Below are 16,606 nucleotides of genomic sequence, written 5' to 3' on the forward strand. Positions count from 1 at the left end.
CATGCAATATTCGGCGGCCGAAAGTGACCTTCGGCGGCCGAACCTTTGCATTTCTCCCTTATTGCTTTTCTTTCCAAACTCATTTCCTTTAACACTTTTAAAACATTCAAAACTCTTAACAACACATAAAAACATATGCATTACCCTTCTCGAGGGTTCCGACACTCGAGATTCCACCGGACTACAGGAATTCCGATGCCGGACTCAAGCCGGGTATTACAGGAATTCCGATGCCGGACTCAAGCCGGGTATTACAGTATATATCATAGAAATTATTTATTATTGAATTACATATAAAATTAATAATTTATCATTTATATATATATATATATTATAAAAAATAAGATAAATATTTTAACTAATATAATTATTTTTATAATATTTATATTTATTTTATATGTATAAATAATTGATTAATATGTATTAAAATTTATGTTTTACAATTAGGAAATACTAAAGGAATACTATGATTTAAATATAAGATAAAGTCTCATCAGATATCGGCCTATGAGAAAAACGTTAAATTAAGAGTTGATCGAAAGGACCGACCCCGTCTTATTACCAAACAGATAAACATATTGTGTTGGCGAAAATACATATTAAATCTTTAATTTTTTATGTTTTTATAAAGAGAATTAGGGATGGAGAGTTGCTATGCAATTTTATTTTTATTTGTTATTTTAAAGAATGGGGATTAGACTTGCCAAATTTCATAGGTTTTATTAAGAATATTGTTTGGTTTAAAGTAGTTGTAGAGATCAAAATATTAATTAAAAATAATATGATCTTGATTTGTGATATAGAGGAATTTCTTCTTAGAAAGGTTTAGAAATTTATTCGTTGATTGTTCTTCCCTCTCTTTTTTTTTTATTTATTAATTTCTTTCTAAAAAATATTTTAATATTTATCTCTAAAAATAGAATCTAATTAACCAAAGTTTCTAGAAATAGAATCTAATTAATCAAATGAAAACTATTGACTTTATTTGATTCAAAATGTCCTAATTTCTAGAAAATATGTTTTTAAGGAAATATATTTTTTAAAAAATTATATTATCAGAGGTAGATATAATTGTATTTGGTATATAAATTAATTTTTTAAAAAGTAAAATTATTTTTAAATAATAAAAAATAATAATATTTATAATATAATTTTAAATATAATAAATTAATAAATTTAATACAATTTAACTAGAAAAATGTAACTTTAACTGTAACTAATTACGTTACTTCTCTTTTATAAGGAAAATAATTTAAAATGTAAAATTTTGCACTTCGTGAGAAGTGCTACTTCCTTCTTTTACTTATCTTCAACTCAATAAGCCAATAGATATTCGGCCAGAAAATAAAGAGATAGGAATTTGGTTCTCCCCTACCAACTTTAACAAGATGATGGCAGAATAAATAAATGAATTATATGTAGTAGAAATAGAAGAGGGATTTTTTTAAAAAAAATTAACATAAGTTAAATTCTATCGTATTTTTAGAAAATAATAATAAAAAAATAATAATTAAATATATGTTGCAGCTGTTGGATGATAAATCTGGAAAGAAAATTACTAAATAAATAAAATCATCTTAATTTTGACTTATCATGCTAAGTTTTTTTTTTTTTTTTTCCTCCAAGCAATATATCAAGAAAATAAATTTAATTTACATAAGAAAAATAAATAAATAAATAAATAAAGAATTTTCAAGGAGAATTTACTTTGTATATATGCATTGGATGTTCACACTCTTTTGTGCCATATCAAATCAAAGTTAGGAATTACTAGCTTCTTTTTTTTTTTTCTACTAGATAAGATTCCACTAAAGGCATCACATTATCTTTCACAAATATATAACTACAACTTTTTTTTTTAAAATACGTGCATAAGCTGAAATCTATCAAAATTTAAAATCTGGATTTTTTTATAGTATAGAAAAATAGAAAATATTTAATTAGATCAATTTTACAAATCATCAAATCAGAGTTCTATTAATTCGGCCTTTGGCTTTGGAATCCTTCTCTATCACCAACTCATTGCTCGGTGATCTTTTCGTCACCATTTTATCTCTACCGATGAGAAAATGGATCAAAGCGGTAAACTCCTCAAGGATACCAGAGGATACAGTTGTGGCAGATGCCGACAAAGATTATTACCAAACACATCAAATGTCCCAGAAATCCAACTCCAATGCCCAGCATGCAAACGAATTGCATCTGCTGCTGCATGTAAAACAGATGGCACCGTTTCTTACGTTGTCGAAAAGTTCAAGAATAAGTTGTTACGACGTAATAATCGTCAAGAAAGTGATGATTCAGAGAAATTCATCTCATTGAATTGGAACCCTTCTCCATTGAAGTCATCATCACCACCTTCTTCTTCTCGATCTGATCGTAGACCGAGGAAACGAGCAGTGCTTGTCGGAGTAACTTACAAGAGGTGGAAGTACATGCTCAAAGGAACTGTCAATGATGTCAGGAATATGAGAAGTTTCTTAATCGAAAGTTTCAGTTTCCTACCACAGAACATCCTCGTTCTCACAGGTAATATGTTCCCTAGTTGATAGCTTTTGAAGATCAAATGCAAAATTGTTGCTTATATTCGAAGTTGTCAAGCTCTGAAAACAAGTTCAATAACGCTAAATAAAGGTTCTGATTTTATGTTAGTGCAGAAGATGAAACAGAACCCTATCTAATTCCTACAAAGAAAAACATTCAGATATCCTTGCAATGGCTTGTAAATGATTGCCGATCGGGTGACTCACTGGTGTTCTATTTCTCCGGCCACGGCTTGCGACAACCGGATTTTAATGGGGATGAACGTGATGGGTTTGATGAAACAATTTGCCCAGTTGATTTCTTGAAAGAAGGAATGATTTATGATAATGATATTAATTCCACCATTGTTTGGCCACTTCCTAAAGGTGTCACTCTTCATGCTATTGTTGATGCTTGTCACAGCGGGACAATTCTTGATCTTGTCTATGTTTACAACAGAGAAAAGTAAGTTTTTTTATTTTGTTCTCTTTCTGCTCAGTTGTGAGAATTTCTTTCCATACCTGAGGAGAAAAAAAAAATATTGAAATGGTAATTTTTATTTCTTGAAACAGAGACGAGTGGGAAGACAATTTTCCTCCAAATGGTACAAGGAAACATACCAATGGTGGATTAGCAATTTCTATCAGTGCCTGTGAAGACAACCAAATGGCTGCGGATACCACTGTAAGAAAAATATATATATTCTTGACGTGCAATAATTATTTTATACAACATGAAAAAGAAAAGAAATTTGATGTGTATGAAAATTTTTCTTTTTAACTGTAATTTCAGTACAATTAAAATAATTTAAAATATTTAAAGTAAACTTAATTTCATTATGATTATAACATAATTAAAGAAATTTGATAAAAAAAATTAATAAATTTTTTATTAATAAAAAATAAAAAATTTAATAGAAAATTATCAATGACATAATCAACTGCATCTTCCATTTCAAATAAGAAATTTAATAAAAAAATATAAATTGAATTGAATTTTTATTAAATTTTTTATCCTAAACAAATATTTAAGGAAATTTAGCAAAGTTAATTAAGGAATAAGGCTTTTTTAAACTATAAACCAACATATAACAAAAGAAAATACAATATAATTTTGAAAATACCTCCAACGGAAGGGATGGGATAAGACAACGTTAGGAGTGAGCAGTATTTGATTTAAATCAAAAAAATTAATTGAATCGAATTAATTTAAAATTTTAGTGAATCGACCTGAATCAGACCGATTCATTTCAATTTGATTTTTAATCAAAATTGGTTCAATTTTTATAAATATCAAAATTTTAATTTTTAATTTATTCAGTTCGATTTAAAACCGAACCGACTGAATATGCTGACTCTAAATAACACAAGTCCCATCTCCTTTAAAAAAAGGTTTTGAATTTGAATCACAACACTTTTAAAATTTGGGATGGAGTACTTAGCGGATCTGTTTAATGCGAATTTAATTTATTATTTTATTTTATTTATAAAATCTGCTGAATGCTTATTTTCTATTGAAATAACTTATATTACAGGCTTTCACAGAAAAGGGCATGAATGGTGCTCTGACTTATCTTCTAATAGAGATTGTGAAGAAAAACCCAAATAGTACATACAAAGAACTACTTGATAATATACATGAAGCCATTGTTGCAGTCAATAATAGCGGATGCCTTTTTTCAAGAGTCTTAAGATCAGTGTTAGGCAACATGATATTACAGGTTACCTTTTATTCTATAACTCTAGCTTTTGATGTTTGTTTCTCAAGAAAAACATATGATTTCTCATGATAATGCTAATTGATGTGTGCAGAAGGCTCAACTTTCGGCTTCCGAACCATTTGATGTCAGAAAGAAAAAATTTATTTTGTAATCATAAGAAAATAACAGATGATGATCAGCATTGTTTTGAAGACAATTTACAACTCACTGAATATCATAAGAGTAAGTTGTTAATCGAGAAGATTAATCCGCTCACTGGTATTGAAATCATCTACGAAATTATGAAGTCTAGATCAGAGCCGATATCAAAAAAGTTAATAGTACGAGAATTATTTTCAATTTAATCTGGTGAGGATGAAGTTCATGTAGAATTGCTTTTGTAATCATATGAACCAAAAAGTTCAAAAATCATTCAAATTAATGAAAATTGAGAAAAGTGTCACTGAGGATGAAGTTCATGTAGAATTGCTTTTGTAATCATATGAACCAAAAAGTTCAAAAATCATTCAAATTAATGAAAATTGAGAAAAGTGTCACTGAAACAGAGAATTGCAGAATTTAGGCATGGGCAAAAAATTTTATAACTATTAAACTCTTACTTCAATTACCTGTTCAGAATAATTATACCACTTGTTTGATATGATTCATGTTGTAAAAAATTATTCAAATCAATTTTTGTAAAATGATATAAAATTTTAAATTTTTATAAATAAAAATTTTTTAAATAAAAAAATTTTGAATTCTTTTTTTCTAAGTAAGAGAATTATTAAAAAAAGTTAATTTAATCAAATTTTTATAAAATGTTTTATTTTAAACAGAGATAAAAATATATTATATATCATTTGTATCGAGATGCATTATAGTGAATTAAATATTATATAATTTTTTATATAAATAACTTTCGATTGAAATTTAAATTCAAAAGTTATTATATTGACTATTTATTTTATTTAAAAAATTTAATTAATTTAATAAATAAAATGTTATAATATAAATAATAACATTGTTTTAATTGAAATTTAGTGATTAGTTGCAGTCGAATATTTTAATTTTATCTTTCAACAAAATTTGAGAAAAAGGGAGAATTGAGGATTGATGCAACCAGTTTTTTTTTTTTTTTAAAAAAAAAAAAAACTAGTGTTTGAGAAAAAATAGAAAACCACCAATCAGAGAAAAGAATGCAGCACTAGCAGACCACAAATAAAGAGAAATGCATCTGATTCTCCCTTCTTTATAAGGTGGCAGGATAAAGAAATGAATCAAAACAAAAGGAATCATAATTAAACTGTAATCAATTTTTAAAAAAGTATGATTCCATTTCTGAGAATATAGATCTTACAAGGCAATCCAAAATCCATAAAAATGAACATGCATGGTGATAGTGCCCCTTTTTGTCTCTTCTAATAAATTCTTTTAGGTTCGATATTTAAGAAAAATTAAGAAATTAAATAAATTCTTAAAATAAATATTCTTAATGATTTACAATTTCCTCAAATTTCTTTTTTTTTTTTTTTTTTATATAAGCCACATGACAAGTTGATGGAGTTATCTTTAAGCAGATGAGAATATCAAAAAAGCTTAATGCACAAGAGAAAAGAATAAAGCTTATAATATTTCATCTTTCAACTTGCGTAGCTACACCATTACTCTTCTTTTTTGTCTTCCCCATTTTCATAGCATTGTCTCTCATCAGAATTCTAGAAAACGACGATGTGTGCTCAGTTTGATAAAGAATATGCACAAGGGAAATGGAAAATTTTCCAGAAGCTTACGTGGGCTTTCAATCTCAAGCATGACAATGAAAATAAGGAATCTCTGAACACTAAACCCTCCCCCTTGGCAGCGTCAAGGTTGGCAGAAACCACAGAGGAGGCGAGGCCAAGGGTCCCCAAAAAGCGTGCACTGCTTATCGCGGTGACTTACAAAGGCACCAAGTACGAGCTCAAGGGAACTATCAATGATGTAAAGACAATGAAAGCTTGGTTGATTGATAACTTCGAATTTAAGCAAGAGAACATTCTCATTCTTTCAGGTACATAGCATTTCTATTATGTTAAGAGTTCTCGTAATCTCTTAAAGATTGATTAATTGTTTCAATTTTCTTGCGAGGGTAGAAAATGAGCCAGATAAAGAATTGAATCCAACAAGGAACAACATTCAAAACTCAATGAAATGGCTGGTGGGGGACTGCCAGGCTGGTGTGGGTGACTCCTTGGTGTTCTACTTCTCTGGACATGGCCTGCGACAACCGGATTTTGAGGACGATGAGATTGATGGGTTCGATGAAACTATTTGTCCGGTCGATTATGTCGAATCGGGCATGATCTTGGACAATGAAATTAATTCTACCATTGTTCGCCCACTTCCTAAAGATGTCACCCTCCATGCAATTATTGATGCTTGTCATAGCGGAACGGTTCTTGATCTACCTTATGTCTACAACAGAGAAACGTAGGTGCATTTGTTTTTATTTTTTATTTGAATCTCAACTTGAAATATCATATATTCGAAATTTTGAATATGAAATATTTTTAAAATTTATGATACATATGTTAAGGGCGAATCTCAAATTTTAAATTCTAAACATAAATCATAAACTCTTAACCCTAAATTTTAAAACCCGATCGAATTGTATATATAGATAAAAAAACTCTGTATGAAACATGCAGGAAGAAGTGGGATGACAACAGGCCACCGTCTGGTGTTAACAAAAATACAAGTGGTGGGTTGGCTATTACAATCAGTGCTTGTCGAGATGATCAAATGGCTGCAGATACTGATGCAAGTTTTCCTTTTCTTTATTTAATGGTTTTTTTTTTCTATATATATTATTGTTAATTAAAGTTGTGAATTTCAGGCATTTAGTAAAGAAGATTTGAAAATGAGTGGAGCTTTAACTCATACTCTGACAAGTCATGTGGAAAAAGGCCATGAAATAACATATGGTGACCTACTTGACGCCATTTATAAGGACATTGAGGAGGCTGACCAACGAGGCTGCATAGCCTGCAGATGCTTCAGAAGTTTGTGCCATGAAAGATTATTACAGGTTATCTATGCTACCTCCTTTAAGAAATTAATCCCCATTTATAAAATTAAAAGGAAAATTACTATTTTTATATTAATAGAAATACGGAATGAATTGATTTTAAAAAATATATTAAAATATTTTTAATATATTAAAAAAATTTTATTTTATTTGTTTTATTAATTTTAAGAGATAATTATTATTTAGATTTTATGGTATTAAAAAACATGTTAGTTGGTTTCTCTGGTTTTAAAAAATCTATCAAAATATTTTTAATCTTTCGAGAAGTTTATTAATTAATTTTTTTTGTTAATTTTATCCATTAAATATTATAAAAGAGTCTAAAATTTCTTTAATACGGAAAAATTAATTAGTAAATTTTATAAAAATTTAAGAGATCAACTAATAAGTTTTTAAAAACTATAAAAACTAAATAATAAAATACTTAATAGAAAAATTAGTTAGTAAATTTTTTTAGACAGCTGAGATTAACTAATAAATTTTCCTATATCACAGAGATTAAATAATAATTTTTTCTAATTTTAATTGTTAAGTATTTTACGATTCAATCTAGTTTGGAGAAATTAATTAATTGGTATTTCAGATTTATAAAAGTTTAATAATTAGTTTTTATATTAAAGATATTTTATATTTTTTTATAATATTTTTAATGATTAAAATTAACAGAGTGATTAATTATTAAATTTTTAAAAATATTAAATATATTTTAATATATTTTTTAAAATTAATAGACTAATTAATTTTTTTAATTAATTTTGCTGAATTAATCTATATTGTTAAAATTAAAAGAAAATTTACTATTCTATGTATGATTTATTAGTTGATTTATCAATTTAAAAAATATATTAAAATATTTATAATATTTTAAAATATTTATTAATTTTTTTCACTTTTAAATTATTTTATGATTTAATTTCTATAATTTTAAAAAATTAATTAATCCTTTTATATTAAAGAAATTTTAGATTTTTTTTATAATATTTCATGGCTAAAATTAATAAAGGGATTAATTATTAAATTTTTTAAAATATTATGAATGTTTTAATATATTTTTTAAAATTGAGTTAGCATGAATTTCTATAATATAAAAATTAAAAAATAAATTTTTTAAATTAAAATACAAATTTTAAATAATTGAAATTTTTTAGCCTCTTCAACCAATTTTTTTTATGGTGGCCGGTGACTGATTTCTTATTTTTCTTTTAAATGAAAATGTGTGCAGAAACCTCAACTTTCTGCTTCTGAAGAATTTGATGTTTATCAGAAACCTTTCGTTATATAAAATGGCAGAAGATTTTTCTGCTGAAGGAATGAGAATTGGTTGAATTACAGGAACATGAAATGAAAATAAGATTGTCACTTTGAAGCTTATGTCTGTGATCTCTTCTGTGTGCTAACTATAATTTTCTGCTTCTCACATGTAAAAAGGAGATTATGAGTGTTGTATGTATAATTAATATTCATCATAATAATAATTGTATTTTTTAAAAATATTCATCCTCTCTTAATAAAATAAAATTTTTTAATAAAAATATCATAGATTTTCTATAATAATTAATTTCAATAATACATGTATAGAAAGGTTAAAGAAGGCCATTGATTAAATCGTACTACAATATTTACCACAAGAGAAATTAACATAACATTATACGTATATTCATGGGTGATCATTGAATTTTCTTTCACTGGAGAATCAAGAGCTTACGGGCAGCAGTGCACCAGTGATCAAAAGAGGGTCGGAGATTAGGCCAATCAGAAGAAGTGGAAGTTGTAAAGTGTTGAAGCCACAAAGACAAGACTTGCTCTTGATCCTCTTCATGCTCCAAACTCCCTATGAGCTCTTCCAGAATTTTCTCTAACTCAGCCTTTTCCAGAGTGGTGAGCACTGGTAAATCAGTGCCATTACAAGCTTTGCATAATAATGGCAACCAAGCCATTAGCATCTTCTTATTTATTTGCCTTTGTTGTTGTTTTTTGTCGCCTTCTATTTCTTCTACTTCCCATTCTTTAGCCTGCTTGAACAGAAATGCTGCAAATATTTATGCAAATAATATTCAGTAATTAAATCAAACACATGTTGTGCAAGTCACATTTGTAGATGTCTATTAAATTAGATCACATGAAACTAATTGGCCTCGACTAGCAAAAGTCTATACATATCACACAACTTGCATTTCTTTTTCTTAAGCTTAAGCCTTAAGTAATTAATGGATAAGGATGACAAGAATAGGATAACCACGAAAATAATAATAGCTTGAATTTAAATTTAATTAATATTATTAATTAATAAATATTCAACGTATAAAATTTAAATTTATTATGAATATTAATTTTTAAATAAAAAGGGTCTCAAATTCAATTATATTATTCTATTCATTACAATCCGATTAATGGAAAAAGGAATTGGATTTTGACAATCTGTGCCCATGAGATGACAGTCAAAAGCTTGGTGCTAGGACAACTACATAATTCTAATAACTTCATGTAATTACGTGTTAGACTTCCCAATTGGACATAGAATTTGAACTTTGTTTTTTTAAATTGAGGTAAAGTAATTTACGAATAAGTTTGTGTGTACTTTTTTTTAAAGTACAATCTAGCCCTCTTAAGGCATACAGATAATGAAAATAATTAATGAATTTCACTGATATTCCTATAATTTTTATAATGGGAATAGCTTATTCAGATTTTTTTACTATTTATTTAATAATTATTTTTAAAATAGTGTTAAGATTGTTGGAAAAATAAAATAAAATAATAAAACTTAAATGGTATTAAATACTATTTTTAAAAATTTATTTTGTAATTTTTATGATTAAATAGAATTTAATTTTAATAACGTTTTCCTTTTTGACAAAAATAAACTTATTTAATTAATTGAGAAAAAAATATATTTTGGAGCCCACCATTCAAAATTTTTTTAAAAATCATATTATAATCCTTATAATGCCTAAATTTTTGAATTTTAGGTCTGATAAATCACTTAAATTAGGCATAAAGTGAGGAATTTTAACTTACCGGATATCTTGAGCAATGAACCTTGCAGCCGCGGTTCAGCCGAGAGAGCGAACCAAGCCAAATTCGAAGCCGAGGCCCACCTAAGAACAGCTTCCTCCCCGCAACCGCAAGCGGCCAACTTCTGCGACAACCATAGCAGCTCCGCCGCCAACTTCTCCTCCAACTGTTCCATTCCATCTCTCGTCCTCCCACCCAAAGCGCCCAGTGTCCCATATTTAACAGACCTAACCACTCTTAAAACTCGGTTCAACTGGTTTCGCACCTGCCAATTCTCCTCCGGTTCATAGCCAAGCTCCATCATGGCGGCTTCAAGCTGTCTAAGTGTCCTCTCAAAGGCCGCCGATAAACTTGTACGATTGACCAAACGCAAGGCCTCAATGTCCCCACTCTGGTTCTCCTCTATTAGCTTCTCAGCTAAAGATCGAACAACTTCATATTTCCTGGAGCTAACAGGTATATCATTAATTAGCGACAAGATCTGAAGAAGTGCTCGAGCAATACCTGAATCGCCGCCGCGGAGAGTGAGGGCGGCGTGATTATCATTTTTGGGTGATTTGAGGAGGTGATTATGATCAGTAATTGGATTAAAACAAGTCAATAATGAAGGAAGTAAACGTAAGAAGAAGAGAAACCCAGTTATGAAGAGATAGCGAATGAATTCAAGGAGTTTGTATTTTTGTCCAAGAGTAACAAGGGATTTATCAGCGTAGATGAGGGCAGGGGCAACCAGGTTTCTGAGAATTAAAAGGGCTAAGGCGGTGGGGTTGGTTTCGGTGACGGCCATCAGTGGTGGCCGATCGTGAAAAGGGTTTTGGAGGGGATGGCCGGCGGATGATAGAGACTGCAATTTATAAGGGTGGACGAAGATTTGCTGGTAATAAGCGTACGCCGTAGGTCACTGGCTGGGGAAGTGGCAACGTAATACAAATAGCGAAGATTTTCATAGGAATTTCATTGGACATTTCTTTCTTGGTGGGACTCTTGGGGTTAATTTTGTGGTGGGAACAGTTGGCCTTCCTCATTAATGTTCCCTTAATTTTTTTAATTATTATTGAAATTTATTATTATAAAATATTTAATTTTTACGTTGCAGAAAACTTTAATTTCTTAATTTTAAAAAATCTATTAAAATATTATTAAATTTTTAAAAACTTATTAATTAATTACTTTCATAAAAAATAATGGAAATAAATTAGCAATTTTGTAAAAAAATTAATTAAAATATCTTATAGTATCATAAATATATTCGGTTTTTAATTTTTTTAAATAATTATTAATAAAAAATCAAGATATAAGTGCGCATTATATTAACTATAGGTAATAATAAAACCTTTTAAAAAACATATTTTTCTTAATTTTGTAAATGGAAAATAAAATGAGACATAAAAATTTTCTAAAACAACAATGGAAGTTAGGATATACTTACTAATATAATCTATATATAATAGGAATGTATAATTCTCAAAAAAAAAAAAAAAGCAAATTTTTTAGCTTTTAACAATTTTACTCTAAATGAAAATTTTTAATTAATATTACCCAGAATTATATAATTAAATTTATTTATATTCTACTATTAAAATTATGTATGACTAAATAATCTTTAATAATCTCTTAAAATTTTTTTGTAATACTTATAAAATTATTTATATCTTTATTTTATTATCAAATATTATATTTTAAAAATATTTTAATTCTTATTTCTATATAAATTTTTATTTAATAAAAATTAAAAAATTATTTTTAGTGTTATCACTTAGGGTAGATATGATTTTTTGTTTCTTAATTATATTCGCACACTGTCTCACCGTTTAAAATAAAAAATTTTATAATAATTTAATTTTTTTTATTAATTTTGTTATTTGAAAAATATGAATTCAATTCTTTTTAATTAAAAAAATTTATTTCATTTAAAAAAATTAAAATCATACATAAATTTAATTTTATTAAAAAATTCAAATTTTTTAAATAATATATTTTAAACAAGTGTAAATGCATCGTATAAAGTGGACGTGACCATTTGATCAGTTCAATTTAAAATCAAATCGAATTAAATAAATTAAAAATTAAAATTTTATTATTTATGAAAATTAAACCGAATCAATTTTGATCTGAAATCGAATCGAACCAAATCAATCTGATTCAATTCAATTTGATTGATTTAAATTTTTAATAATTTTTTTATTTTTTACACTTTATTTTTAACATTTTAAAATTTAATTGAAATATTTTAATTTTAATATGATCTAATCTATCTATATTATTAAAAATAATATATTATTATCACTAATCGGTTCGGTTTGATTTTTTAAAATTTTTTTTAATCAAAATCAAACCGAAATAACTGAAATTTTTGAAATTAAAAATCGAATCGAATCAAAATAAATAATAAATCAAACTGAATTTTTAAATTAATTCAATTCGATCAATTTTTTTTTAAACTGAATATTGCTCATTCAAACATTGAATTAATAGATGTTTTAAATTAATTTTAAAAAAAAAATAAAATATTGCATTAATTTATTTAAAATTTATTAATTTTTATTAATTTTATATAATTTATTATATTACAATATCAAATTAGTAATAAATAAACATAATTAATTTCAAAGTAAAATGTTGCATTTCCTTAAAAAAAATTCATTAATTGTATGTTTTACATATATATTGGGAAGAAATAAATGGAGGGTTAACATTTCCTAAAAAAAATTAAAATAAAATCAATTTCATTAGGATTGAAATTATCGAATTTTAATTTTTATAAAACTTAAAATAAAAAATTTCCATGTAAAGGATTTAATAAGTCATAAAATAATAAAAATTAATATCGGAAATGAAAAATATTTATATATATCAATCTACATGATCTTGGTGGAAGAGATGGTAATGAGTTGAAGAAGGAGAAGGAGATTGAAATGAACCAACGAGGAATGATTTTAAGTGCTTAGCAAATTCCTTGGCCTTCTCTAAGTTAACTGCATGCCCAGCATTCTTAATTATCACCAATTTTGCACTTTCTCCCACGTGCCTACCACAACCACATATCAATATCATGCTTAGCTAAAATCATAAATAATAAAAAATAAATTATTTTTAAAAAATATTTTAAATATTTACACTCATTAAAAAAATTAACAATTAGGAATTAAAAAACCATTTAAAAAGATTAAATTAATTAATTAAGCAAGAATTGAGATATAACCTTTGTAATCTGTACCCTAGTTCCACAGGGAATATTTGATCTTCCGCTCCCCAGATTATTAACGCTGGCTGCTTGAAGGAAAAAAAAAAGGGGGAAAATGTCAGTGACCAACTTTAGAACATGATAAAACTTTATAAAAAAAAATATTAAAATTGCTTCAGATTTGCCCTAGAAAATAAAATAATTATAAAATTTCGAGTTTAAATTTTTTTAAAAAAATAAAATTTTAATCAATTTTTAAAATTTAGTGGGAGATATGGTATAAGAACCTGGGTGATCTTTGGCAGATTAGAAAGCTTTCGGCCTACGAGTATAGAATGAATCAGTTCTCTCTTCTCCTCAACATAATCTGTGCACATAACCTGTCCATGTAAAAACATAAACTAAAATTTATTAATTCTCATGTTTACAATAAAAGGATTAATTTTCTTAAAATTGCGGACTCACGTCAATGTAATCTGCAAGAAAGCAAGAGGGGACTCCTCTGGCTGGCTTGACAAAAGAAAATCTCATCAACTCTCGCAATTTCTCTGGCGTCTGTGGCAATAAAATATTGGCAGCTTCATCCAAATTTGGAACCTTAAACAAACCATCTTCCATATCCTTTTCCTCCAAGCAAACCCCAGCACAACACAACACAATCCTTTCTACAGCGTCAGGAAACTGAGCTGCTAAGCTATAACTTACGAACCCTCCATAGCTGACCCCCACAAGGCTCATTCGATGTACCCCTTGTGACTCCATGAGCCTCATCAGACACTGAGCCTGGAAAGACTCGTGCCTTTCAGGTCTTGACGTGTAGGACTCGCCGAAGAAAAGGAGGTCTGGTACGTAGACGTTGAAACGGTCGATGAAGTGGCGGAGATGTTCGCCGTATTGCCACATTGCATTGGCACCGAAGCCGTGGACGAGGACGAGGTTTGGTTTGGATATTTTGTAGGTTCTTGGAACCCAACAATGCATGGTGGTTCCATCTCCGAAATCGGAGGAGATTGATCGGAGACCGGCATTGCCAAATGAGTAACGGTAGAACCAATCACGGGAAGCTGTGAAGCTGAAACATCTAGCCATCTTTGAGACGGATCATGAGAAGAAACTAATGAAAATATGTATGATCTTCTTTAAATCTTGGGTTACAGAAATCCTGAGAAACTTCAATCTCAGAAAAAGAAAAGGAGGATGATAGAATTGAAAGAGACCCACAAGTTAAAACAAAGCATGGATTTCGCAAATTCACAAGCAAATGCAACCAGGAAAATTATTGAGGACGCATGCATCGTTTTCCGAAGTTTTTGGTTAGATGAGAAGAAAGCGTCTAAGTATAGACACAATTGCCACCTGGGCCTGGCTAGTTAATTGCGGGAAGGATGGAAATTATAAGCTTGAGAAGACTTGCTCTGCCACTTCACAAAGAACTGGGATTACAACACAAGGAATGAATATAGTTTCTTTTTTCAATCAGGCTTTTGGTTTGTTTCATAAAAAATATTTTCTAAGAAAAGATTTTCGTATTTTCTGGTATTTAGAATAAAATAAAAATTTTAATGTGAATCTCATATTTTTGAATAACAATAAATAACTCCACTTATAAAGAAATAAATATTTCAATCTAATTAAAAAAATAATATCTCACTAATATTATGAGACACAAATATAACAGGTTGTATAATAGAGATGCAAAGGAAAGGAAAGAACCATAAACAGAAGTGAATGCCAATGGGAACCCTTGGAATTATTTAATCTTTGTCTGAAAGTTCATGTTCTTCAAATGAAAGAAGGAAATACAAGAAGATCTAGGTTTTGTTCAAGTTGGGCCATGTCTTCTTTGAGCAGTGAGACCCATGCCTCAATTCCATGGCCATCACTACTATCTTGCTGCTCCATTTCCATTGCAGTGCTTACCCAAATGGGCTTTCCCCAACCAAAATCAACTTCATAAAATGGAAATCACCAACATCTTCATTGAACTTCCTCACACTCTCATTGTCTACCTTCCAGATTGATTTTAAAAAAAATAAAGTCAAATCTGAAAATATAATGAAAGAAAATAAATATTTTTGAGTACTCAAACTAATCCAACTTTATATAAATAAATTCAAGTTGTATTTGTGGATAAAAAGGGAAAATTTTATGTATTAGATATATATTTAATGAATCTATTCATATAAATAATTAAAGATAAAAATATATTAATATAATAGTATTTATAATATATTTAATAATATGTTTCAATGCTTCTGGCACGGGACACACTGCTTGACTAATCTCTTTGTGTTTTCTACCGTTGCGGACCAAAATAATCTCTACGTGAATGCTTTTTCACTGTAGTCCTAGCTTCCTTATGACTGTCGCATACCCTTTCATAAATTTTGTGGAAGACTCGTATGTCTTTCTCTTAGGATATGCATTTCAACTATGGTTGGAGATATACTCTCCTAAACATCCATCCATCTATTATCGGATAGTTGAAGGCTTTCAAGACTAGCCTCTTAGCTTCTAATTTGTCTTTTGAAAGGGTTCCCCTTGTAAGGTAATAGAAGGTTAGAGTCATACAGGTATTCCTGACTTCAATTAGAAATGACTCTTCTTGTTCGACTGTTGGGCAATTGATCTCGTGGAAAGGGAAATCCTGAGTCAGATATTGCTCTCCTACTACTGCTAACTTGGCTAAGGAGTCCACTTCTGTGTTCTCATTTCTTGGCACCTGGTCTATGAAAATTGCTTTCTTCTGTAAATCGAAATCAACAAAGAAATACTTCACCCTGACTTTATATTTTGCAAGGTTGGATTGACTTGAAAACTACCCTGACACTGATTTACCACTAATTGTGAGTCACAGAATATCTCAACCTTAGTTGCTCCCAACTGGTTTATGTGTGACGATGTATTTAAGTTTTGCTGCATACCTTAACTTTATCAGGTGAGGACCAAGCAGAAGTATGCCTATCCCCAAACCAGTGGATCCTAAAGCACTATCAACCCCCACCTTCCATTCTTCCTTCTTTTCCTCTTCTAAGGGTATTGTGGGAGTGAGTTCGGCTACAAAGTCTACTAATGCATATGCCTTCAAAGTTATCCAAGATGCATACCTGATATG

General features: G+C 28.7%; 3 protein-coding genes across 5 annotated transcripts; 1 reads left to right on the plus strand and 2 right to left on the minus strand.

The window, feature by feature from the left end:
• The first annotated feature begins 1,956 nt into the window (after positions 1-1,956).
• Positions 1,957-8,640, plus strand: LOC110624601 (metacaspase-1). Of its 3 annotated transcripts, XM_021770872.2 has the most exons (6): positions 4,106-4,243; positions 5,937-6,275; positions 6,358-6,694; positions 6,913-7,024; positions 7,101-7,292; positions 8,515-8,640. In XM_021770872.2, the coding sequence occupies exons 2-6, from the start codon at positions 5,954-5,956 to the stop codon at positions 8,572-8,574; spliced, it is 1,023 nt and encodes a 340-aa protein (XP_021626564.1). In that variant the 5' UTR covers positions 4,106-4,243; positions 5,937-5,953; the 3' UTR covers positions 8,575-8,640. The 3 variants fall into 3 exon arrangements, with proteins under 3 accessions (XP_021625501.1, XP_043817237.1, XP_021626564.1); XM_021769809.2 differs by lacking the exons at positions 5,937-6,275; positions 6,358-6,694; positions 6,913-7,024; positions 7,101-7,292; positions 8,515-8,640 and adding exons at positions 1,957-2,529; positions 2,658-2,988; positions 3,096-3,207; positions 4,335-4,686 and having other exon boundaries at positions 4,058-4,243; XM_043961302.1 differs by lacking the exons at positions 6,358-6,694; positions 6,913-7,024; positions 7,101-7,292; positions 8,515-8,640 and adding exons at positions 1,964-2,529; positions 2,658-2,988; positions 3,096-3,207 and having other exon boundaries at positions 4,058-4,243; positions 5,937-6,204.
• Positions 8,641-8,865: 225 nt separating this feature from the next.
• Positions 8,866-11,271, minus strand: LOC110625264. Its single transcript, XM_021770871.2, has 2 exons — positions 10,311-11,271; positions 8,866-9,321 (listed from the first exon to the last, which is right to left on the minus strand). Exons 1-2 carry the CDS (start codon positions 11,092-11,094, stop codon positions 8,975-8,977), a joined length of 1,131 nt encoding a protein of 376 aa, XP_021626563.1. The 5' UTR covers positions 11,095-11,271; the 3' UTR covers positions 8,866-8,974.
• Positions 11,272-13,160: 1,889 nt separating this feature from the next.
• LOC110624279 (uncharacterized hydrolase YugF) lies at positions 13,161-14,580 on the minus strand. Its single transcript, XM_021769384.1, has 4 exons — positions 13,957-14,580; positions 13,779-13,871; positions 13,510-13,577; positions 13,161-13,335 (listed from the first exon to the last, which is right to left on the minus strand). The coding sequence occupies exons 1-4, from the start codon at positions 14,578-14,580 to the stop codon at positions 13,161-13,163; spliced, it is 960 nt and encodes a 319-aa protein (XP_021625076.1).
• Positions 14,581-16,606: the final 2,026 nt, after the last annotated feature.

The sequence above is a fragment of the Manihot esculenta genome, chromosome 10 (assembly GCF_001659605.2).
Source record: "Manihot esculenta cultivar AM560-2 chromosome 10, M.esculenta_v8, whole genome shotgun sequence".
Classification (NCBI taxonomy): domain Eukaryota; kingdom Viridiplantae; phylum Streptophyta; class Magnoliopsida; order Malpighiales; family Euphorbiaceae; genus Manihot; species Manihot esculenta.